The sequence below is a fragment of the Scyliorhinus torazame genome, chromosome 6 (assembly GCF_047496885.1).
Source record: "Scyliorhinus torazame isolate Kashiwa2021f chromosome 6, sScyTor2.1, whole genome shotgun sequence".
NCBI lineage: Eukaryota > Metazoa > Chordata > Chondrichthyes > Carcharhiniformes > Scyliorhinidae > Scyliorhinus > Scyliorhinus torazame.
Genome location: NC_092712.1, coordinates 211,228,038 through 211,253,188, shown reverse-complemented (window position 1 = coordinate 211,253,188; position 25,151 = coordinate 211,228,038). Strand labels below are relative to the sequence as shown.

The 25,151-nt window shown below is 49.2% G+C and overlaps 1 protein-coding gene across 5 annotated transcripts in view; it reads right to left on the bottom strand.

The window, feature by feature from the left end:
* The window catches only part of LOC140425249 (RNA-binding motif, single-stranded-interacting protein 3), a 2,012,293-nt gene that overhangs the window by 1,155,405 nt on the left and 831,737 nt on the right, over positions 1-25,151 (bottom strand). For all 5 annotated transcript variants that reach the window (XM_072509361.1, XM_072509362.1, XM_072509358.1 and 2 more), the window contains exon 4: positions 4,742-4,918. In XM_072509361.1, coding sequence (XP_072365462.1) covers positions 4,742-4,918 — 177 coding nt within the window. The remainder of the gene's footprint in view (positions 1-4,741; positions 4,919-25,151) is intronic.

Here is a 25,151-nt window from a genome sequence, read left to right as displayed (position 1 = left end):
GAGATTCAACAGCCTAGTCCTGACACCAAGTCCAGGGCGACGAGGCTGCTAAATCATTCCCAATACGCCAAGGTGGCAAGGTTTCGGAAAAGGGTTTTACAGATGGACTGGCAGTCTGGGGCTCAGGCACTGCAACCCTGATGTACTATCACAGGGTGCCGAACATGGTGAAGGTGTTGGGTTGGTGCAGGGAACAGGCGGAAGTCTGGGTGAAGATGGAGGCTAGGTCATGTAAGGGGATAGGGCTGCGGGTGTTGGTGACGGCTTCACTGCCATTTGCTCCAGGAAAGTTTTCAGGGAATCCGGTGGGGGCGGCCACATAAAAAATATGGAGACAATTAAGTCAGCATTTTAAGGCGCGGGAGGTCAAAGGTGAGTCCGATTAGGGATAATCACGTCTTTGAACTGGCTAGATTGGATGCCAGGTTTAAAGGTTGGGAGGATAAGGGGGTGGCAACAATGTGGGGATTAATTCCTGGCGGGGCGGTTTGCGAGTATGGAGGGGTTCGCGGAGAAGTATGAGTTAGCGCAGTTTGAGGTGTTCAGATACTTGCAGGTTCAGAATCTTGCAAGGAGGACTTTTCCGACCTTTTTCATGGGAGGATTCTGGCAGAGGATATAGCAACGCTGGACGGGATCAAGACCAAGTGGGAGGAAGAACTGGGAGGGGGGGAGGGGGGCTGGAGAATGGGGTGTGGTGTGAAGCCCTGTGGAGGGTGAATGAAATCTTGTCATGTTAAAGGCACATACAATTAAAGGTGGTACATCGGGCACACTTTACAAGTTTTAAGCTGAGTTGAATGTTTGAGGGGGTAGAGAATAGGTGCAAGCAGTGTGGAGGAGACCCAAGGAATCACATACATAATATCTGGGAATGTTCTAAGCTCGTGAACCTCTGGGTTCCTTCTTCAGAACCATGTTGGCGATCTTACAAAGGGAATTGGGGTCTGGTCCCCGAGAAGAATTTTGTGGTGTCGTATCTGCCAGAGCTGTAGACGGGTATGGGGGCCAGATGTCTTAGCCTTCTCTTCGCTGATTGTTCACAGGTAGGTTCTATTGGAGTGGAGCTTCTCCACCAGTGCCTTGGCATGGCTGTGGGTTCTCATGGAATTTTTGTAACTTGAAAATATTAAATATGTGTTGAGGGGTTCAATTGGGAGGTTTTATGTAAGATGGCAGCCAGCTGTCATCGTGTGTTTCAAGGAACTGGTCACCGTTAAAGATTGGTGGGGTGGGATGGGGGGCAGTGAGGGGGGGGGGGGGATTGCTTTGGAGTTGTTCATTTGTTTTATATTACTGTATTTATATATTCATAAAACGTTCAATAAAAATATATCTTAAAAATCACGCCCAATGTATAATTTATATACCAGGAGATGTTTATTATGTTCTTTATATTTCTTAACGCAGCTACATGTTTACTGTACCAAAAACATTCCCTTCTCAGTTAGTTTCTACTTCCACTTCTGAAACTATTGTATTGATTTTATTTTTATCCACAATGCACAGGCCTGTGTTGAGGTGTCCACCATCCTTGGTATTCCAGGAATTCTCCTGCTCAGTTATTAAATAAATAGTTATTTCAACACTCACACCATTCCAATATTACACCTCTGGCACAATTCACCACAAAATTCCCCTCCGAATCCTTTTCTCCATTATCCGGCTGACTGGAGAGGCCCTCCTCAGGGTCCTCTCTCATCAATCCACTCATGGGTAGAGCATCTCCTGCAGTGGCTTCTCTTTTCACACCAAAACTGTTAGCCATGGAATCCCCCAAAGGTCCATCATCCTAATCATATATCTTTATTGTCTACACCCTATTTGGTTCTAGCTTCATGTTGTTTCACCCACGAGAACTCACAACACTTCCACTACCTGTCAGCCTGTTTGTCTATGGGTGACACGGTAGCACAGTGGTTAACACTGTTGCCTCACAGCGCCAGGGTCCCAGGTTCAATTCCCAGCTTGGGTCACTGTCTGTGTGAAATCTGCACGTTCTCCACGTGCCTGCGTGGGTTTCCTCCGGGTGCACTGGTTTCCTCCCACAAGTCCCAAAAGACATGCTTGTTAGGTGAATTGGACATTCTGAATTCTCCCTCAGTGTACCTGAACAGGCGCCGAAGTGTGGCGACTAGGGAATCATCACATTAACTTAATTGCAGTGTTAATGTAAGACTACTTGTGACACTAATAAAAATGATTATGATAGTCCTGGTTGAGCTGTAATTTCATTGGGAAAAATGAAACCACTGTCTATGGCCCTCATCACAAGCTCTGTTCCCTCACCGCTGATTCTACCCTCCTAGCCAATCACATTCTCAGGCTGAACATAAGTGTTCATAACCTTAATGTTCAACTTGACACTGAGTTGAACTTCTGGCCTAATATTCACTCCATTACCAAGAACATCTACTTCATCCCTCATAAGACCACAATCTCCACTTCTGCCTCAGCTCGTTTCATGGTAAAATTCTGATCCATGCTTTTGTTATCTGCAGACTCAACCATTCAAATGGTCTCCTGGCCAGCTTCCCATTTTTTCCATCCTTTATAAACTTGAGCTCATCCAAAGATCCACGGCTTGAATCCTAACCCGGATCAAGTCCCATTCTTCTACATTGGCTCCTGCATATGAAATAGAAAATTCTCATCATCATGTTCATGTCCCCACCTCCTGTTTCCCTATCTCCAAAAGCTTCTGTAGACGTGCAACCATCCAGGAACACTGTTCCTCCAAGTCTGGTTTCTCGTGCATCCTCCAATTCCATTGCCCTATTATTGGCAGTCTGGCTTTCAGCCATCCAGGCCTGGAACTAAAATCCCTTCCCAAATACCTCTGTGGCACCACCTCACTTTAAAATTCTGCCACTGCAGGGATGCTCTGGCTATGAGTAGATTGATGAAAGACGACCCACAAAGGGCATCTCCAATCAGCTGGATAATGGAAAAAAGGGTTCGGAGGTGAATTGTGCCAGAGGTGTAATAGTAGAATGGGTGTTGAGGGAAAAATGAATATCCATATTAAGATTCTGATAGCACCCACCTTTTTAGGACAAGCTGTGAATCATCCCTCCTGATGTCTCCTTTCTTGGCTCAGCATCAACCTTTGTCTGCCTACACATCTACGAAGTGTCATCGGACCTTTTCCTACATTAAAGGCAGCCCATAAACAAAACAACGACCTGCATTCATAAAGTGCTTTTACTGTCATAAAACATCCCAAGATGCTTTACAGGAACATTATCAAACAAAATTTGACACTTTGCCACCTCAGATATTTGAGCAGGAAATGAAAAACATGGCCAATGTGGTAGGGTTTAAGGAGCATATTAAAGGAACAGAGAGAAGTGCAGAGAGACAAAGGAGTTTGCGAAGGTAATCCCAGATCGTAAAACCTAGTCACCTGAAGGCTAATGGTGAAGTGATGATACACAAAAGGCTCAGAGATTTTTGAGGGTTGGAAGGTTATAGGAGGTCACAGAGACAGGGAAGGATTTTGTTGTTGTCACTTTAGAAGCTCCCCTTATACTGTTATATGCAAATAGTTCTGTAGCTATGGCATATGAAGGAATCTTCTCTTTATTTATCTATCACAGTGAGTAAGAATGATATTTTTCAAGTATCAACCAAAAAACATTTACTTCACGGTCTTTAAGCATGTTCATACACCCACACACATCTTTTGTTAAAAAGCATGAACAGAGGCCATGTGCTTCACCCACTAGAACATTCACACACTCGAAAATTCAACTCATCATGACCAGTGCCGTGACAGATCTACTAGATTGTTAAATGGCATTGAAAAATTGACAAAATATGTGTTTAGAAATATTTCCGACAACAGTAACACAAAATATGATTAAAATCCCAAGGGCTAAACATTTTCATGTGAAAGCCCCTGGAAAGATGATAGGGGGCTCTCCTTTATACTTCTGCCACCAAATTTTCCACAACTCCCAATGCATGATTATCCCTTTAACGTCATCATAATTTGGTCCAGAATGCAACACATTTCCTATACAGGTTGGTCCAATTGGTTTTGCATGTTGTGGCATGATTTCAAACACAGGCTCAGAAGTAATTTTAGCTCTCATGCAAAAATGCAGATCTAATATGCAATAAATAAAATGTATAACTTAATTAACCATATTATTGGACCAATATCTATTTACACATTAGTAAGTGCAGCTGTCAATGTTTCTTTGTTCAATGTAGAGCAATTTCTGCCACTAATTGTCAAGAAGTCAGTAACATATTCTTTGTATTAACAGCTACAATTTCAATATAACTCGATCATTTAGATCTCTCCAGGACACTCTTTGATTGTTAAGGCTCAAAGGTAACAGAGGAATTTTAAGTTTGACGGTATGCATCGCAAAACATAAAGCTATAGAGAAACAGTTAATCAGGAGCTGGGAATTCTCCAACATGCCAAAAGCAATATCACTCACAAAGAAGAGTAGCAGCATCTAGTGGTGAACCTTTTGCTCTATTGCTTTTAACCTGATTTCTCAAGATTATAAGCTTAGAATCAATGTTCTTCTATTACATTACTCCACTGTACCACACTCTAATTCAATGGAGCACTATCCATTATTATCCAAACTGTCCTTTCTTTAGTCTTTGCCAGCAAAGAAAAGCCAATGTATTTCTTTCCTATATTTCCAACCCTGTATTTTAGTCACAGCAAAAAAGCACTGTTACTGATAATAAGACATATCCCAATGGGTGTACTTACGGCAGGATGTCCAGGGCAGTAGCTGTAACTGCCATGAGACTGATAATGAACGTTAGCCCTAGGGTAGGTGTAACTGTTCCAGGCAGACTGGTTGTTGTTCCACTGTGGGGTAAAACCAGGGCTCATGGTGACTCTTGCCTTACTGTTCTGATACGTTCTCATTGCAGGACCTGGCTGCTAAGGATAAATAAAAATTTGAACTGTAAATAGCATTCAATGCAACAGATATAAAGTACAACTTACTAACCTTTGTGGTCTAATACCTGGGTTATAAGGTAACGGGCGGGATTCTATGATCCTGAGGCTAAGTGTTGACGCCGTCGTAAACGCGGTCGCGTTTCTAAACGGCATCAACATTTCCTCAGGAACAGAAATTTTGACCGCTACAGGGGGCCAGCACAGAACGGGAGTGACCCACGCTGCTCCAACTGCTGATCCCGGGGTCAGGTGGGCGCTGCGGGGTCCGCGCATGCACAGTGGGACCAGCGCAATTGCCTTGCATGCGTAGTGGCTCCCTTCTGCATGCCGGGCCCGATGCAACATGGCGTAGAGCTTAAGGGGCCGGCGCAGAGCAAAAGAGGCCCCCAGCCCAAGAGGCCGGCCCACCGATCGGTAGGCCCCGATCACGGACCAGGCTACAGCGGCGGCCCCTCCCCGAGGTCGGGCACCCCTCCCCCCCCACCAGGCCACCCCCGGATGCATCCACGCCACGGTCCCGCAGGCTAAGAGCAGGTGTGAGCGGCGCCGGCAGGACTCGGCTCTTTTGACGTGGCCACTTGGCCCATCCTGGGCTGAAAATCGCCAGGGGGGCGCAGCGCCAACCACACCGGCGCCAATAGCATTGATTCTCCGCTCTCTGGAGAATCGGCGGACCGGCGTCGGGGCACCATGGCGAGATTCATGCCGCTCCCGGCGATTCTCCGGCCCGGCCCCGGGGTGAGAGAATCCCAGCCAACATTTTTAATTCAAGAATTTTAATAAGCATATATCTTAAATATATTTTGTAACTATTCGTTGAAAGACTTTTTTGTGTAATTCTCAACTTTTTTTAATTGTGCAAATATAGCAATGGAAACTGAGGGCAGGATTCAGCGGACAAATGTCTGCTATTGGGCATGTTTAGCGGGATGTTTCTCAACGTCTGCAGCATCGGGAAATCCCCACTATTCAATGGCACTTTGCTGGTTGTTTTGGCTTTGGGGAATTTCTCCCCTCCGAGGTGACACTTGGAGGGATTTCCTTCTGGTGAGCCGATCACGTCAGCAGGAACGGCTCTTCGCAGATCGGAGCGTCATCTTGACCAGCAGCCCTGATCTCTCTTTGCCCTCCCCCTCTTCAGCAACCCCCCCCACTCTCGCTTTATCGATCTCCCCTCTCACTTCACCAACCTTGATGAGGTCCTTGGGAACCTCCACAACTTCTCCTCCAAGTGGCATGGCCACCCTAGGCCCAACCTCTGGCAGTGCCAACCTGGCACCAAGGCACCTGCGCATCATGGCACTGCCAGGGTGTCAGGCTGGCAATGCCAAGGTGCCCAGGTGCTGGAGTAGTGCCAGGGTTCTACCTTGCATTATCCCCGGCCACCCAGACGTCTCCAATTGTCGGTAGGACCCTCCAATGTGCCATTACGTCTGGTTCACGTTTGTGTGGGTCAGTACTAAATGGCGCCTTGGCGAGATCTCACAGGCATCTGAGTATTTAAATCAGCGAGTCGGGTGACTCGCGATTGGCCCAGCACAGAGCCCGATTTGGGGCTCTCGCACGATTCACCCGTTGCACCCAGATCCGTGCCGGGTGCAACGGGGTCGCATGACGCTGCTCATTTATGCTGCATTCTGGTAACAGATAGCTGCAGTGCTGAAAAGTGTTTCTTACATTAATGGTGCACTGTGCTCATGTAAATGCTCACTGAAATAACTGCATGCTGCTTGGACTCAGCCTCATGAATCTGAATGGACCCCAGGATGATATCACAACACTCAAACCTCCAGCTAACTAAGTTCATTGTTTGCATAATGGGCAAATAATTGGCAAATGAAGTTCAACACAGATACTGTAAGGTAGTATGTTTTGCTCGGAAGAATAGGGAGATGATGTATTGCTGAGAAAGTTCAAGTCTAGGTGGGCTAGAGGAACAAAAGGACCTCAGAGTACAAATACATCAATCATTGGAAGTTGAGTCAGAGGATAGCCAAAAGAAAGCAAACCAAGAACGAGAGTAATTCCCATAGAGGATAGAATTGAAAATAGGTAAGTAATGCTAAGCCGATATTGAGCCTTGGTTAGACCACATTTCCAGTACTGTGTGCAGTTTTGGTCACCATACTATTAGAAGTATATCGAGGCATTGAAGAGGGTGCAGGAATATTTAATGAGGATGGTACCAGAAATTTGTGGACACACGCATTACAAAATGATTGATAGGAGACCTCCAGTGGGGCCATGGAGTGAGTGGTCACAGATTTGGTGGCTCCTGCTCGATATAGGGGGTGTTTGATGGGGGGTGTTCTTGGAGGGGAATCGACGAGGGGGAAGGGGAGGGGGGGTGAGGGGGGGGGGGGGGGGTAGCGTTGCCAAACTTGCAAAATGATTATTGAGCAGCAAACATTGCAATGGTTAGGAAATGAGTGGTGGAGGAGCGGTCGGTGGAGGGGCAGATGGAGACGGAATTGTGTAAAGGGACCAGTTTGAGGGCACTATTGCTGACGCCCCTCAATTCTCACCAGCTAGGTACTCCGAGAGCCCGGTGGTGGTAGTAGCATTGAGGATGCCAGTGCTGGCAGCATTTTAGAATGGAAGACATGTCCCTGTGGGTGACGATTTGCGACAATCATAGGTTTCCCCTGGCTGGGTTGGATGCGCGGTTCCAGGGTGGCGGCAGGTGGGGATAGAATACTTTAGGGATTTGTTTGTTGGAGGGAAGCTTGCATAGCTAGAGCAGCTGGAAGGGACATATCAGTTGCCGAAGGGGAATGGGTTCAGGTATCTGCAGCTTAAGGACTTCAAGAGGAAGGAGGTGCCTTCGCTTCTGACATTGCCACCCCCGGTGCTGCAGGATAAACACCTGTCAGAAGAGGAAATAGGATAGGGCAAGGTCTCAGAAATATATGCGGAGCTGTTGAAGAGAGAGAGGTGGAGGACGTTAGATGTAAGTGGGAGGAGGAGCTGGGTGGGGCACTGGGAGCTGGAGTATGGAGTGAGGCTTTGCAATGGGTTAATGTTTCCTCGTCATGCGCAAGACTAAGTCTCATCCAATTTAAAGCGGTGCATAGGGCCCACATGACAGTGTCCAGGAAGAGTCAATTCTTTCCAGGGGTGGAGGATAGCTATTGGCGGTGTGTGGGGAGGTATGCAAATCATGTCATATGTTCTGGGCGTGACCAAGGTTGAGGGGGTCTTGGACAGGATTTGCAGATATAATGTCGAAGATTTTGGGGGTAACAGTAGCTCTGAGTCTGGAGGTGGCGATATTTGGAATGTCAGAGGATCCGGGAGTGCCGGTGGGGGGAGAGGCCGATGTACTGGCCCTTGCCGCCCTGAAAGTCCAGAGATTGATTTTGTTGTGCTGGCGGGACTCGGAGTCGCCAGATGCAGGGGTGTGGGTGAATGATTTGGCAGAGTTCCTGCACTTAGAGAGGAGGGCAGGGGAGGGTTCATCTTGAGGTTTCCATTCACAAACACTTGGAGCTCCACGTGTCCATTCCTTGAAGGAGAGCAGCTGTGCTTGCATCTGGTTCCCACAGATCCATTATCTGCAAACCTTTCATAGCTTTCAAATAGTGGTCTGTGATTGACAGCTTGTACAAACTATCTGCAGCTTTGATCCATTCATATCCCTTCAGGCTTCAGTGGCCGAAGCGGTTAAACCCCGATGTTTGTAAACATTGACGATATCAAAGAAATGTGTGCATTTCAAGCACTAATGCATTCCAATCACTCAAGTATGTGATTTCACTGCACGTACCTCTCTTTGATGTGGTCAATGTTTACAAACATTGGGCACTCAGATGGGCTCAGATTGTCTCAATGAGCATGGCCCTGGCGTGCTGGATCTTGCAGTGGGCCAAGGGGCAACGGTGGCCCCCTTGGCCCACCGTGAGGTCCACCTTGTTAGGGCCACACTTGAAGAAAGCACAAGTGATCCTCACCCACCTAATTCCTGGCCACGGGGACTGGAGAATCACAGGAGCACGGAGCATAGGGCTGGGCCCACTAAATAGATGCAAATGGGTCCTTAAGACCCACTTGCATTTATTTACATCCACCCCATCGATGTGCACCATGGCCCCCAGTGGGGGGACGGGGGTCGGAGCATCATGTCAGGCACCGAACCAGATTTTTCCCCGGCACCCGGTTCTCTGACCCATCGGGAAACAAATTACGGACGTCCCCAGGTGGAGAATCCCGCCTGTTAACTCTGTTTTTCTCACTGATGCTGCCAGACCTGCTGAATTTATCTGACATTTTCAGTTTTTATTTAAGTTCAAAATGTTTTGACTATTTTATATGTCATAATGAAATGCTGGATCTTAAATATCTTTTGTACAGTGAGTGATGATGGGACTTTGTTTTGAAAGAGGAAATAACCATCCCGGCAGGGGTTTGCTGACATTATGTCCGCAGTACTGAAGGTGAAGGTTGCCCCGAGTCAAGAGGTGGCGATTTTCGGAATGTCGGAAGATCCGGGAGTCCAGGGGGGGGCGTGAGAGAGGTTGATGTCTTTGCCTTTGCCTCCCTGGTAGCCCAGAGACGGATTTTGCTGGAATGGAGGGACTCGGAGCCGCTGAAGACGGGGGGTGAACGACCTGGCGGAATTCCTTAAGCTGGAAAGGTTTGCCTTGAAAGGGTCTGTGGGGGGTTTGCCCGGAGATGGAAGCTGTTTATTGACTTCTAGTTGAGATGTCAGCAGTGGGGGAGAGGGAGGGGAAGGGAGGTGGGTTATAGGGGGTAAAGATAGGGAGGCAGGGTGTGTGGAGGGAAACGGCAGAGAGGGTGGGGCAATGGGGTGTTATTTATTTGTTATGACACTTCCTGATTCTTCTCTTTTTTGGTTTGGTTGTGTTTCATGTATATATATATATAAATGCCTTCATGAAAATATTTAAAGAAAAAGAATTGTGAAAGTAGAAATATGTTCAAATGTAGTAAACTACATTATCCTGAATGATGTGCTATTCTGAATTGTGCAATGGTAAAATCCTGGTCTAGTCATATGAAATGAATAGACCAGGGCAGCACAGTAGAACAGTGGTTAGCACTGTTGCTTCACAGCTCCAGGGTCCCAGGTTCGATTCCCGGCTTGGGTCACTGTCTGTGTGGAGTCTGCACGTTCTCCCTGTGTCTGCGTGGGTTTCCTCCGGGTGCTCCGGTTTCCTCCCACAAGTCCTGAAAGATGTGCTGTTAGGTAATTTGGACATTCTGAATTCTCCCTCAGTGTACCCGAACAGGTGCTGGAATGTGGCAACGAGAGAATTTTCACAGTAACATCATTGCAGTGTTAATGAAAGCCTACTTGTACAATAAAAATTATTACTATTATTATGTCCCCACTGCTTTGATTTTATCCTTTGCAGTTTAGCTCAGCCACCTGTTTGGCTGCTTCAAAACTTTGATGAAGGGTTGAATGTGGCTGTTTTCAAAGGTTTGTTGACACAATTCTTCAATGGAATCTCATTATAAATGCTTGGCTGACGAACAGGGCAAGATTTTACACTCACCCTTTGGCGGACTTGAAGGCGGGGGTGGCCTGGCCACTGCTTTCCCATCTGCCTCTGCCCCCCTCCCCCCAACTGCCTCTGCCCCAACCATAATGATACCAATTCCATGGAATCGTTTCATGCCCTTAAGTGAGCAATTAATTCCCATATAAGATTATTCTTGGCCAAGCAGCCAACCCAGGTCATCTCCCTACATGGGTTGGAGGCAAGCACAAGGTGGCCCCTCCTTAATTCCTGTCCTGGTTCCATTGGATGGTCCTCCAATGTTTTACATTTCCACGCCCTTCCGATATCCCTTATACATTGACCTGTCAAGCGACAGCCAACCCCACCCCTGGCCACGCTTCACAGAGCATATGAGCTTGGTATCTGGAAAGAGCTCCAAACGCTTACTCAAATCCTAATGCAATGCTCATGCCTCTCTCCCGAAGGGCTGAAAAACTGTCAGCAGCTCTCTGAGGTGGGTCCTCCTGTTCCTGAGGCAGGAATCCTGCCTCCAGGTATTAATGACAGTAGGGGTGGCTGTCTTCCCTATTATGCCTCTACATCGCCCCTCCCCCTCTCACCGCAGCAATTTTATAACTTGGAGGGCGGAATTACAGCATCTCAAATGATTCATCCTGTGATTTCTGCTCAGCAGGGGATATTTGTAGAATTGTGTAGTAGAACATCATTATGAATCCTTGGCTGACTTCCAAACCCACTGATGGATTCTGCTCAGCAGGGGTTGTTGAAACGGATGTCAAATAAAATGTGAGCTTGTTTGGTTTGATTGATTTATGAGCTTTTAAGAGGATTTTGTTTTTTAACTAGATTTTCAAATAATGTCTGTTTATTCTGTCTATTTTTAAGAGCTGTCTAAGTGTTACAATGCTTGGTTTTCTGTTTATAGTAAATACAAGGTGACTTGGTTGGTGGGTATGGGAGGGGGTGAGATGTATATTTGGGGTGAGGGGGTGGAGTGCAAGGAGGTATGGGGTGAGAGAATAGGGACCTGTGGGAATAAGTGGATTATGGGGGGTGAAGGGATGGGGGAGGAATAAGGATGAGGGGGTGAGGCTGTAGGGGGCCTCACACTCATCTCTAAAACTAAGTAGATGTCTTAGCAACTGAGCAAGGCCTTTTCACATGGTTGCTTTGGCATCGGCCTGCTGTTAGCTCTGCCTCACGCCTGCCACCAACTCCAGCCGTCCCTGACTCTCCACCATGAAGATAGTGTAGACAGCACTGCCAGGTGGAAGGCAGAATTACGACATCGGGAAATCTTCATACTCCCGATTTCCACCTCGGAGATGAAAATCTGGCACCTCTTGTGGGGAAGAGCATAACGAGAGACCATCAAAATACCACAGTCATTAAGAAACCCAATAGGGAATTCAGAAAATAAAACTTCTTTATCCAAACATAATGAAAATATGGAACTTGTTACCACAGGGAGTGGTTGAAGCAAATTGTATAGATAAATTTAAGGGAAAGTTAAACAAGCATTTGAGAGAGGAGGGAATGGATAATTATGGTGGTAGATTTAGATGCGTAAAGAGGGGAGGAGGCTCGAGTGGAATATAACACCACATGGACTGGTTGTGATGAATGGCTCGTTTCTGTAATATATATCCTACATATTCAGGTCATGTTAATAGAGCTTTTCACAAGTTTTATTGAACACTTACTTTGAGCTCAACTTTGGCTTATATGAATGTCAGTAATTCTATCCCGTTCATGGCTATGACATTCCTAGAAGTGGTCTTATGTCATGTTTTTTAACTGGGCAATATCGTAAGTGATAAGTTTCTGCAATGTTTTTCAATAGATTCTGTCTTATTGCAGTTCACAGTTTTCTGTTTGTTTTTAGTAATCTTTCTGGAAAAGGAGAAAGTCACAACTCTAGGAATATAAAAACTGCTGCATGAATGATGAATGCCGTCTATCTCGTCATCCATTTCACCCCATCTAATACATACCCCAATCTCCGGAGGAAATGAAACAAATTCAGTAATATTTAACCTACCTTCTAACGGTGATGTCCTCAAGCCTGAGTTGCACAACAACCATTATGACCCTGGAATGTACGATCATCTCTGCCTATACCTATCCCTATAATTTCCAAACTCTTCCCCAGTCATTTATTTAGCAACCAGCTGTTGCATTAAGCTGGGGAACTTAGTGAATCCTCAAAAATCGAGCAATTTCTTTTTATCCGGAACAATTGGTGGATTACTTATTATTAAAGACAACTCAATATTTTAACATTCAAAATCCTTCACTCACATGTTTGAATGATGTGTCATGATATGCAAACATGCAACCAATGAACACTCAGAATAGGACACAACCAATGGGCAGTCAGGACACTCAGAGGTGGCATCACCACAAGGGGGCATGACATAAACACTATAAAAGGGATGAGGCACTCACACTCTGCCTCTTTCCACAGACAGACATTTAGAGAGTGAGACAGGGTTGATCAGCAGCATCACACCCCAGCACGTGGCTTAGAGCAAGCTGGTATAGTGAGACTGAGTTACTACAGTTAGATTAGCAGAGAGTCGAACTCATTTGAGAACTGTGTTAATAGTTCAATAAACACTTTGAACTCATTTCAGAGTCTGGTGCATCCTTTAGTTAAGACTGCATCAAGTAGCAGCCTGTGTTATCCGAAGCAGCATAACACAACATGATGTTCAGATTTATGTTATTCATCACCTGTCACATGAAGTGATCCGATAATGTAGATACTGAGAAACTGTAGATACTGAGAGACACGAAGGTAATTAACTAGAGGCAACAGACCTAAGATAACTAGCAGGAGAACCAAATGGGAGTTTAAGAGATTTTCTGTTACATAATAAGTTACAATGATCTGGAACACACTGCCTGAATGGATGGTGAAAGTAGACATAATGGTAACTTTTTGAAAAAGTGTTTCATAAATACTTGAAAAGGAAAAATAAATTTCAAGGATATGGGGAAGAGCAGGACAGTGGGATTAATTGGATAGCTCTTTCACAAATACTTAAGAACATAATAAATAGGAGCTTGACCCATCAAGCCCGCTCTGGCATTCAGTAGGTTCATGGCTGATCTGATTGTAGCATTCCACTTTCCAGCCTGTTCCCCATAGCCTTCAACACCCCAGTAGTTCAAAAATCCATCTAACTCAGCCTTGAATACATACAATGACTTAACCTTCACAGCTCTCTGGGCAGAAGAATTTCAAAGATTGATGACCCTCTGAGAGAAGAATTTCCACCTCATCTCTGTCTTAAATGGGCACCCATTTATTTTGAAACTAATTCCTCTGGTTCTTCCAGGTGAAACATTCTCTCAACATCTACTCTGCTAAGTCCCCTATGAAATGTTTTCTGTAAGATCTTCTTTCACTCTTCTGAGCACCAAAGAGCATACACAGAAACCTTTCCTCATAAGACTAAGCTTTCTCCCAGGATTCAATCAAGTGAACCTTCTTTGAACTGCCTCCAAAGTAAGCACATCCATCCTTAGATAAGACCAGGGGCGAAATTCTCCGGAAACGGCGCGATGTCCGCCAACTGGCGCCCAAAACAGCGCCAATCAGACGGGCATCGCGCCACCCCAAAGGTGCGGAATGCTCCGCATCTTTGGGGGCCGAGCCCCAACCTTGAGGGGCTAGGTCGGCGCAGGACGAATTTCCGCCCCGCCAGCTGGCGGAAAAGGCCTTTGGTGCCCCGCCAGCTGGCGCGGAAATGACATCTCTGGGCGGCGCATGCGCGGGAGCGTTAGTGGCCGCTGACGGCATTCCCGCGCATGCACAGTGGAGGGAGTCTCTTCCGCCTCCGCCATGGTGGAGACCGTGGCGAAGGCGGAAGGGAAAGAGTGCCCCCACGGCAAAGGCCCGCCCGCGGATCGGTGGGCCCCGATCGCGGGCCAGGCCACCGTGGGGGCACCCCCCGGGGCCAGATCGCCTCGCGCCCCCCCCCCAGGACCCCGGAGCACGCCCGCGCCGCCTTGTCCCGCCGGTAAGGTAGGTGGTTTCATTTACGCTGGCGGGACAGGCATTTTAGCGGCGGGACTTTGGCCCATCCGGGCCGGAGAATCGCGTGGGGGGGCCCGCCAACCGGCGCGGCGCAATTCCCGCCTCCGCCGAATCTCGGGTGCCGGAGACTTCGGCGACCGGCGGGGGCAGGGTTCACGCCAGCCCCCGGCGATTCTCTGACCCGGCGGGGGGTCGGAGAATCTCGCCCCAGTACTCTAGGTGTGGTGTTACCAATACCGTGTGCAGCTTTAGCAAGAATCCCCACTTTAGACTCCATCCCTCTTGCAATGAAGGCCAATATTCTATATGGCTTTGTAGGTATTTGCTGTGTCTGCATGCGAGTGTTTAGTGTTTCAGGTACAAGGACAATCACAGCAGGCTCTTAGTTGGCCAAGTATGGACATCCACAAAACTGGCAGTTTATCTTGTCATTGTTGGTGCTTTAGGGAATGTACATTACAGTCTGCAGTTGGGTATGTTCACTCTTTCTCAATGGCTGCAGCATCAAGAAACATCCGCTCTCCAACACCAATTTGCTGTTTTTTTGGCCTTGGGGCGTTTTTCCCCATGGAGGGATTTCCTGCTGGTGAGCGTGAAAAACTCATCACAGATGGGGCCGCCATTTTGTCTGGCAGCCCTCATATTCTCCCCCCCACCCTTTCAGGTCTGCCCCACTTTTTTGACCCCCCCCCAACCTTGGGGTGGGCCCTGGGAACCACCCCTTTTGGCCCCCCCCTCCACTTGGCAAGGCCCCCTGGACCTGAACCCTGGCATACCAACATGGCACCTGGGCACCCTGGCACATTGGCAGTGCCACCCGGGCACTGGTTCCCCTGTAGAGAGAGCTCAATTTTGAAGAGCACAGCCAGCAATGACAAGGAGCAACACTTTCCCTGCAGAGCACCCCCAGAGCACTCCAGGCATCGGAACCTCATTTTCAACAGGCCAATTACAGCTATAATCGTCTCAATAAGCTACCTAATTGTCGGTAGGCATTAGACCGATCTGCACTTGTATCCGCTAACTGAAATATCTCACAAGTGCGTATTGATGGTGGGATGCACACCTAACATCTTCACACACATCTGGGTCAGCCATGCACCCGCATGACAGTGTAAAATTCTGCCCAGTGAGTGTAGCGTCAAACAAAAGATAGTTTACCAACAGCCTTGACTCCAGCAGTATCTGTATGTCCAGATCATGCACAAACCTATTGGCGACCCACAATAATTATAACAGATGGCGACAGAGGAAAACACACCAAAAGAAGCAACCAGCGAAGAGCCCCGTAATTGGAAGAAGCAACAAGACAAATAATCGCAGGACAAGGGCAGCATTGGGAAATGTTCAACTGCACTGCAGAAAAGGCTGCATGAAGGGAAGCCATAGAGAGAATCCTACCAAACCAGACCATCGGGAAGCCCAGATCACGCCGAGAAATGGCATAACTGGTGTTGCAGGTTTGCCAGGTACAGAATAGGTTCGGGACTAACAGAAGTCTAGCAAGGAACAGGTCAGTACCGTACTCTGCACCATAGGCAGTCGTGCAGATGATGTAATCATCTGACAGGACATAAATGAAGACATGCCTACATATGAAGACGTTATTAAAGTCTTTGATACTTATTTTAATCTTTGACGGATCACCATAATAGAGGGTGAAGTTCAATGGATGTACTCAAAGACCTGAAGAGTGCATAGATTCCTTCATTAATGATTGAAACCTATTGGTTGAGATTTCAAATACGGAGCGTTGAAAGATTAATTAATTCAGGTTTGCATTGGTGGAGGCAATTAGATCAGTATTTCTGCAGTCAAGGGAAGACTTGACCCTATTGAAGGCCATGTAGTTAACAAGGCAAGCAGAAGGAAGAAACCAAAACCACAGGGTGGATGCTCCGCAGCCCTGGCCCAAAATCGCGTTTGGCCCGGGGGCGGAGAATCAAAGTTCCCGATGGAATCGGGCCAGGCGCTGCTCCGGCGATTCTCCGGGCCCCGAATATCCGCATGTCCGTAAATTATGCCATGCAGCTGGGGGGCCATTGCCAGAGGCCCTCCCAGCGATACTCCGCTCCTGACCGGCTAGATTTCTGACGGCGTGGAACTAATGTAGTATGGCCGGTCAAGGCCGCCCTGGTAGGGGGGTGGGGGGATCGAGCACCGGGGCAGCACCTTTATGGGTGGCCGGGGCAGCGATCGGGCCGGAAGGATCCTCGAGCGCGCAGGCGATCGGGGAGCCTAATTTGTTGGTGTTGATCCGTAGTCCGAGTCCGCCATGGCGCTCGGCACAGCCGCTGGAGGCCGCCGCCGTGCGCATGCGCGGACTCGGAACCAGATGTGCGGGGGCCCGTATCCGCAGCCAGAAGCTCCTCGGGTCTCTGCTGGCCCCCAAAAGGTAAGTGAATCAACTTTTATTTTTTGCAGGAAACTGGGGAGTGCAACGGCAGCATTTTTACGCCGGTGTGGGGACATAGCCCCATTTTGGGAGAATCCAGCCCCAGATTTTTATTCAAGGTAAAAAGAAATTCTCATGGAGAAAAATGGCTGATTCAATGCAGCTTTTAGCACATAGAATAACAGAGCACCGAATCCAAAACAGAGGGAGAATGAAGAGCTGCCAATTATTCGCTGTTCTCATCATGGTGGAAAAAGGTTGCATTGGAGTAAAGAATGTTCTGCCAAAAATGCAGGGTGCCATACCTACAAGAAGAGAGATTGCCATAGCAAAGAGCTCCGAACACAAAAATTAAAGGAGAAACAACAAAGAGCACGTCCCATCCAATAAGTTGAAGAAGAAAAAGATAATGAAGTGCCATTCTTTACAGAAATTACAGAATCAAATGGGAACTGTTGGAGCACACTCACTATGATCAACGGACATAAAACTATCTTCAAACTAGCTGGAACAAGAACTAATATTATTTTAGACACAGGAAAGTGGTTAAAACCAGATTTCCTCCAGCCATTGCCCGTAAGACTCCATGGTTGAGGAGGTGCCTGCCAAACTTGAGTACAGAGGAAGACACTTCGTATGTTTGCTTAGATTTACAACTTGGCTTGAATTCACCAGCCGTTGGGACTCTCTGTTCTCACAAGCAGCGCACCGCCGCCCGTGGGTATTCCCATGGCGATGTGGGATGGCTTCAGTGGGAAATCACATTGACAGTGGTGGGAACAAAGAATCCTTCCGCAAGAGAATGGTGTGCCACCGAGAAACTCAGGGCCGGGAGACGGGAGAATCTAGTCGCTTATGTATAAAGTACATGAATTGGAAAACATTGAGAAAAGTAGGCAAAACATTTCTCAGTGAAGGAGCCAGACAAACATGGCCAAAGCAAATAACAAACAGCGGCAGATGCATTGTCCTGCATTCCTGTTAATAAACCTGATCAGGAGGGCATAAACTTTGGTGAGGATGTAGAGTCAGATATCTCATTGACTACAAAAATTCATACCAGATGAAATCTAATGGCTGCGTTGCGCCCAACCCAGGACACAACGCGGCTGGTAAATCTCGCGAGAGGCCCCTTGCGCGATTTACTCAGCTCGCTACGCCTTGCGAGATCTAATGGAATCTCGCAAGATGTCATGTTCTGAATCCCACCCATAATGGGCTGGGCCTAAATTTGGATATTTAAATATGCAGTTAGATTCATTTGAATATGCACTCGCCAGATCTATCCAGAGCCTGGGATCGAATCCCCTCGCCACGGAGACCACAGCTGGGTGCTGTTTAACACTGGTTTCCACCAATGGGGACCAGGTGAAACAGCACTTGAGAGGAAGTCTCCCAGATGATCGGAGGCCGCCGGGTGGTTAGCATCTGAGCAGGGTGGCCTGACACTGCTGATGCCACCTGGGCACCGCCACCCTGGCAGAGCCACTCGGGCACCTTGGCAATGCCTCCTGGTGCCAGCCTGTCACTGCCAGGGCGTGCAGTTAGCACTGCCAGGCTGGAAGGGGCACTGCCAGGGTGCCAGGCGTGCAGTGCCAATGTGGCATTTTGCCCATGCTGGGGATTGGGCCTGGGGATGCCCCGCCCTTATAAGGAGTGAGGGGGGATTCGAGGACCCCCTTATCGGTACGATGGGGCTTTGGTCGGGTCCAAGGGTTGCGGTGGGGTATCGAGAGAATGGGCGCCATTTAGCTCCTCAGTGCAGGAAATTAATGTAAGTGTGGCCTCTGCGGGGCTTGCCCACAGAGTCCTATTCGATAGCATGGCAATTCGTGCCGGGTAACACCCCGTTAAACCCGCCCACAACAGGACTCTTTTTTTCCTTAAATCATGCCCGCAGCAACAACACAGATGTTGGCTGAAAACCAACAAGCATAAAAAGCAGATGAAAGAATGTGCTCGAGAATACTACAGAAATGGATGGTCAGAAAATATTACAAATAATCTTATCCTGAAACGATACTTTGAGCAAAAAATCTCAGCATAGTGGGTGACTTGCTAATTTATGATAAAAGTTTGGCCATACCAAGAGTCCTCAGACTCGAGGTCCTTTAAAGAATACACCAGGGCCGCCTTGGCATAACGAAATGCTGTGCTAGATCGTGAAATTCAGTTTGGTGGGCAGGAAATGATTTCAAGCTGCATCTCCTGTATAACCCATTACCAGGAATAAAAGGAACTGCTGACGGTCTCCTCATTTCATCCAGACCGTGGGAATGTCTCGGAATAGACCTTTCAAGCTCAAGGAGACGCCATTCGCATCAATTTTTACTCCAGATGGATTGAGGTTAAACAACATCATCGTACAACGTTAGAAGCAGTCATTAATTCACTAACAGCCCGCAGTTTGAGAATGAATGGCCCAAGAAATTTACAGAAGACTAAGAATTTGTCCAAACAACTTCTTCACCGAGGTATCCACAAGCAAACGGATAGGCTAAAAGAGAAAGAATGGTAAAAGCTTTGTTGAAAAAGACTGATGATATCAACTTAGCATTGTTGAGCAACTATTCCACACCACTTCAAACTGGCTTGGCTCTGTTAGAGCTTCTGGTGGGAAGAAGACTATGAACTCGACCTCCTATTCTACCACACAGACTCATGCCAAGTATTAAAAACTGATATAGAGAGAGTAAGGGAGAAGGAGGATGGGTATCATGAAAATCAGACCCAAAACTACAATCACTACCATCGAGTGTCTTAATGTACCAGAACTCCAGCTCGACGAATCAATCTGGATTAGAGATCAGAATCAAGAAGGTCAAGTACTGGAAAAGACACATAAGGCACGATTCTCCGGAAAGATTTCTAAGTTTAGAAGCGAGTGGGAACTGCAGCGAGCTTCCTGGTGCTCAACCCAGTGAGGCCTGCAATGCTGGGAGACTTCGCCAGGGCACAGCAGGAAATCCCTCTATGTGCGGCCAAGGTGGAGAGAATCCCCCCCGAGATTAAAAAAAAACGGCAAAGTGCCGTTGGTTAGCGGGATGTTTCTCGATGCTGCTGCCGCCACAAAACACCCTGCTAAATGCACCATTCAGCAGACCTTAACTTGAATCCGCTGAATCACATCTAGAGTTTACCAGCAGCCTTGCCTCCAGCAGTGTCTGTCAGTCCAGATCATGAACAAACCTGTTTAAGACCTGCAACAATGATAACAGAAACAACACCCATTTTACACCATTGCGAGGAGCTAAAGTTACAATGGGAGTTTTGACCATCCCGTTACTTAATAAAGTATTCATTGACAATGGAAAATTTGATTTGTGAGAGGTGTTCAAAATTATGAGGGTTTTAAACAGAGCAGATGGGTTGAGAACCCGAGGACACTGGTTTCAGGTGATCAGCAAAAGAACCAAGGTTCTTTAATCTTTTTCCAATGGAGTGAATGGTTAGGATCTGGAATGCACTGCCTGAAAGTGCGGTGGAAGCTGTAGTGATCTCGATGTGTGCATGTACACAAGGGGTTAATGTGTAATCAGTTGCACCACTTGATCACTAGGAGGCCGGACCAACAGGGGTATAAAAGGCAACCACATTGGGTCTCTGGCTCTCTCTTGGGTGCACTGTAACCAGGGCAATAGCAGACTAATTCAGATGGCTAATGGAGTTACGTATAGTTACCATAATTAGATCTTGTTAACCTTATCACTAGTATCACAGTTAAAGTAAAGAACTCATGCAATTATTGTTATAGTTACTCAATAAACTTTGTGTTACTACTGGACGAGTTTGAGTCTTCTTCATCGAGATTCAGAGGACCTCATCACTAACCAAGGTTTGAGTAGCACATGTTACCTACCACACAGGTAACAAAACAGAAGCAGATTCAACTGTGGCTTTAAAAAGGGAATCGGATAATTATCTGAAGAGGATAATCTGCAGAGTTACGATGTAAAAGTGGGGGATTGAGAATAACTCAATTGCTCTTGCAGAGAAGAGTGAAATCGATGAGCCAAATGACCTTATGAACGATAACCATTCAATGATTCTGACATTTTAGGATGTCCTATTACATATCATTAAAAGAAAAACATTAAAGACATAGTAGAAGTACAAAGATTAAATGCAAATATGTTTTGTACAATGGAACATGCCAATGACAATGTCCAATGTTGAATTAAATCCAGTTGACAAGAAACTCTGTTCCTCGTGCGTAGAGACAAAAAATTAAGTATTCATTACATAGGGGTAAAGCTTTTTTAAAAAATTTAGAATACCCAATTAATTTTTTCCAATTAAGGATCAATTTAGTCTGACCAATCCACCTACCCTGGGTTGTGGGAGCGAAACCCACACAAACACGGAAAGAATGTGCAAACTCCACACAGACTGAAACCCAGAGCCGGGATTGAACATGGGACCTCAGTGCCATGAGGCAGCAGTGCGAACCACTGCGCCACCCTGCTGCCCTGGGTTAGAGCTTTTAATCACTATAAGCATATTTGTTGTCTTCGAAGGACAACAAGCAATGGGCGGAATTCTCTCAGCCCGCGCCGGGTCGGAGAATCCCCAGGGGGCCGCGCGAATCCCGCCACGCCGCTCCGACACCGGAACGTGATTCTCCGATGTGGAAAAAAACGGGCGCACGCATAGCGCCCCGCCGCACGGAGAATCGCGGCAAGTGGTCATAGCAGCAATTCTCCAGTGGGCCAGCGATCCTCAGGGCCGAAGTCCTGCCGGCGTGACCAGATGTCACTCCGCCGCCATTCTAATATGGTCTAAAAAAGCGCCAACCAGTCGTGCTGGCTGACGCTGTGGGAGGAAGTGGTTGACGGCGTTGGGGGTGGGGACCCCCGGATGGGGATCGGCACGGCCGTGGTTGTGGGCGGTGTGGGGGATGCCTCCTGAGGGTTGGAGGGGGGGGGGGTGTTTCCACACATACGCTGCCGGGGAGGTGGTTGGCGAAGGAGCGGTGGGGGAGACAAAGGCTGCGGGCGGCCACGGCCCGCCATGGCAGTGCGGATCCAATGGCCCAGACGCCATGACGGCGGACGCGCGGATGTCCACCCAACGCGTTCGCTGTTGCTGCTCAGACGTCCCGGCCGTTCTCCCGTGTGCCAGAACCCCCATGCCCTCCCAGCTGGCGGCATCCACCAGCGGGTTGGTCCAGGGTGGCACACACGCCAGCCCCCGGTGAGAGCAATGCCACCAGACGGTGGCCCTGGCAGGGGGGGACGGCCGATAGGTCTCAGGGCACCGAGCGGGCGGGGGTGGGGCATGTGCTGGCAACCGGGTCCGGCCATGTAGCCCATGGCACCTAGTTGTGGAGGGGGCTATGCCAGTGATGAAACCCTGCCTACACCTACCCCCTGCAGATCGTACAATGTTTAGCCATCTTCCAGCTTTGTTAGCCGCCGTGGCGGGGGCTGCTGCCCTGCATGAGGCCCAGTAGGAGCTGGAGCAGGGGCGTGACAGGGAGGTGGCGGAGCCTGCTGTAGAGGAGCGGGCCGCAGTCGGGCACGTGCAAGCCGCCCAGGCCCTAGGGCCACACGCCCAAGAGGAGCACCACGACGTGGGGGAGCCACAGCACGAGGATACCGAGGAGGAGGAGGAGGGTGTGCCACAGCCACGGAGGCGTCCGATGAGGTCTCGTGTTTACCAGCACCGCATGTCCTTTGAGGACCTCCCGGACAGGGCGTGGAGGCGACTCCGCATGAGCCGGGAGACTGTCGCCCACATCTGCCACCTTATGGCACACCTGGCACCACGTGGGACTGGGAGTGGACATGCCCTCCCAATGGCCGTCAAGGTGACGGTCGCCCTCAACTTCTTCGCAACGGGGTTGTTCCAGTCGCCGAGTGCGGACATGTCTGGCATCTCGTAGCCATCGTTGCACAGGTGCATCTGGGCCGTCACTGATGCCCTGTACGACATCGCGGACCGATACATACAGTTCCCTGTGGACTGCGCCCACCAGGATGCCCACGCAGCGGGGTTCGCCGCTGTTGCTTGGATACCCATGGTCCAGGGGGCGATCGATGGAGTGCACATCGCCATGCAGCCCACATTGGATGAAAGGGCCATGTGCATGAACAGGCAGGGTACGTACTCAATGAACGTGCAGGTGGTCTGTGACCACAGGATGACGATCATGCACGACTGCGCTAGGTACCCTGGCAGTGTGCATGACTCTTTTATATTGGCCCAATCGTTCATCCCTGGCATGTTCGAGGGACAACCCCACCCCCCACCCCCCCACTCCCCCACCGGATGCGGAGCTGGTTGCTGGGCAACAGGGGTTATCCGTTACGGTCGTCGCTGATGACGCCTATACGGAGGCCACAGACTGCCGCAGAGCACCGCTACAATGATGCCCATAGTGCGACCAGGGGTGCGGTTGAGAGGTGTTTTGGACTGCTCAAGATGCGCTTCAGGTGCCTGGACCGTTCTGGAGGGGCCCTCCAGTACCCATCAGTGAGGGTCGGCTGCATTGTTGTGGTCTGCTGCGAACTGCACAACATAGCCCAGCAGAGGGGTGACGTGCTGGAGGAGGAGGACGGTGAGGATCAGGGCGAAGGGCACTCCTCTCCAGATGAGGGGGATGGTGGGGAGGGGTGGGGGGGGGGGGGGGTGCACGGGACATGGGGGATGGACGGCAACGGGATGCTGCCTGACGCCGCTGGCTGGGCCAGCAAGCACGGGAGGCGACCACAGTGGGTGGCAGGATTGATGGGCATGGGCACAGACAGCAGAGTTCGGCACCGCCCCCACCACCGACCACCCTCACCTCCCCCACCACCACATCACCCGCATGCATACCAGCCCTCCATGACACATTCACCTGCGACACAATGGGATGGGGGTCACATGGTTGACGGTGTAAGCGGGTCTGGTACAAGGCATGGAGGATGATGACAGCCCGCTCTGCGATGCGCTCTGAGCTGCACATCATTCGAGTGTCTGACTCACGGCCACATCAAGACCCACCACCTGGGTGGACTCTGCACGCGGCCTAGACACTGCATTTCATGGCCCTGTCGTATAGCTGGGGGCGGGTTGGCATGGGAGAACCGGGGGGGGGGGGGGGGGGGGGGGGCGCACGCGCGGAGCCGCACATCACACTCACCGGAGCTCAACATTCCATCGCAGCACCCCGCACCCACACTGGTACCCAGTCCCCGCCCCACCCCAGCACGCATTGGACAGAGCACAGAGGCAGCGAACATAGGTGTGAAAGGGGTTTAATAACGGTCGTCCTGTACATGTGCCCGAGCCCATTTAACTATTCTGTGCTCGGCACCCGTGCCAACTTAATCAGTGTCTACCTTTCTGGCCTTACGGGCCCCATTACTACGTCTAGGTGTTCCCCCACACGGTACAGCAGAACTGGAGGCGGACTCCTGTGACCCCTGCCCTATGACTAGGGTCTCCTTTGGCGGCCGTTTCCTGGGGCGGCCCAGCCTGGATGGGCGGGGCTGCACCTCGAGCGATTGGGATGGCGTGGTGCCACATTGTTCTGCCCGCTGCCCACCAGATGCACCAGGGATGGTGGGGGGGGGGGGGTCCGAGGTGGCATGGAGTTCCGGGGCCTCCCCTGCAGGGGGACCCGGAATGGGCCGCATCCCCTCCTTCTCCCTTGGGGTGTACGGTGGCCCCCGGGGCTCTCCATGGCACGGGGGTGCGAGCGGATCCAGCACCCGGGGCACCCCTGTCACCAGGCGCTGCCAGTCCTGGAGGCATGCGCTGGTATCGACCAGGGTCTGAACGTTTGCAGCCATGGAGCTCAGCGAGTTGGCCATCCCTGTCTGGCTCTGTACAACACCAGCCAGCACCAGGCCAATGTTGCTGATGCTCTCAGCGATGGCTTGCTGAGACTGGGCCAGGTGGTTGAGCGCCTCTGCGATGTTCAGCTGGTTCTGGCTCATGGCTGCCTGTAAGAGGATCCCCGAAACGACCATTGGCGCCAGCGTGCAACACTCTCGTTTTGACGCCGGCGTCAACACTTAGCCGATGTATGGGAGAATCCCACCCAATGTTTATAAAAAAAGAATCTGAACTTTTAAATTCCATGTCACAGGTTAAAATTGGGAACTCTCATGTATTGATCTTCACACTTTCTCACAATCCCTGAAATAATACTTCTGTTTCTGCTATAATCATGCCATTCCATAAAACAAAGATTTAAAATTCCCCTAATATCCCACAGCTCCATTTCTGTTTTGTTTAGCAGCAATGAGTTTTCTGGAGGAACGGAAGAGGATAAACAATTTCCTGTGAATGTTTGAT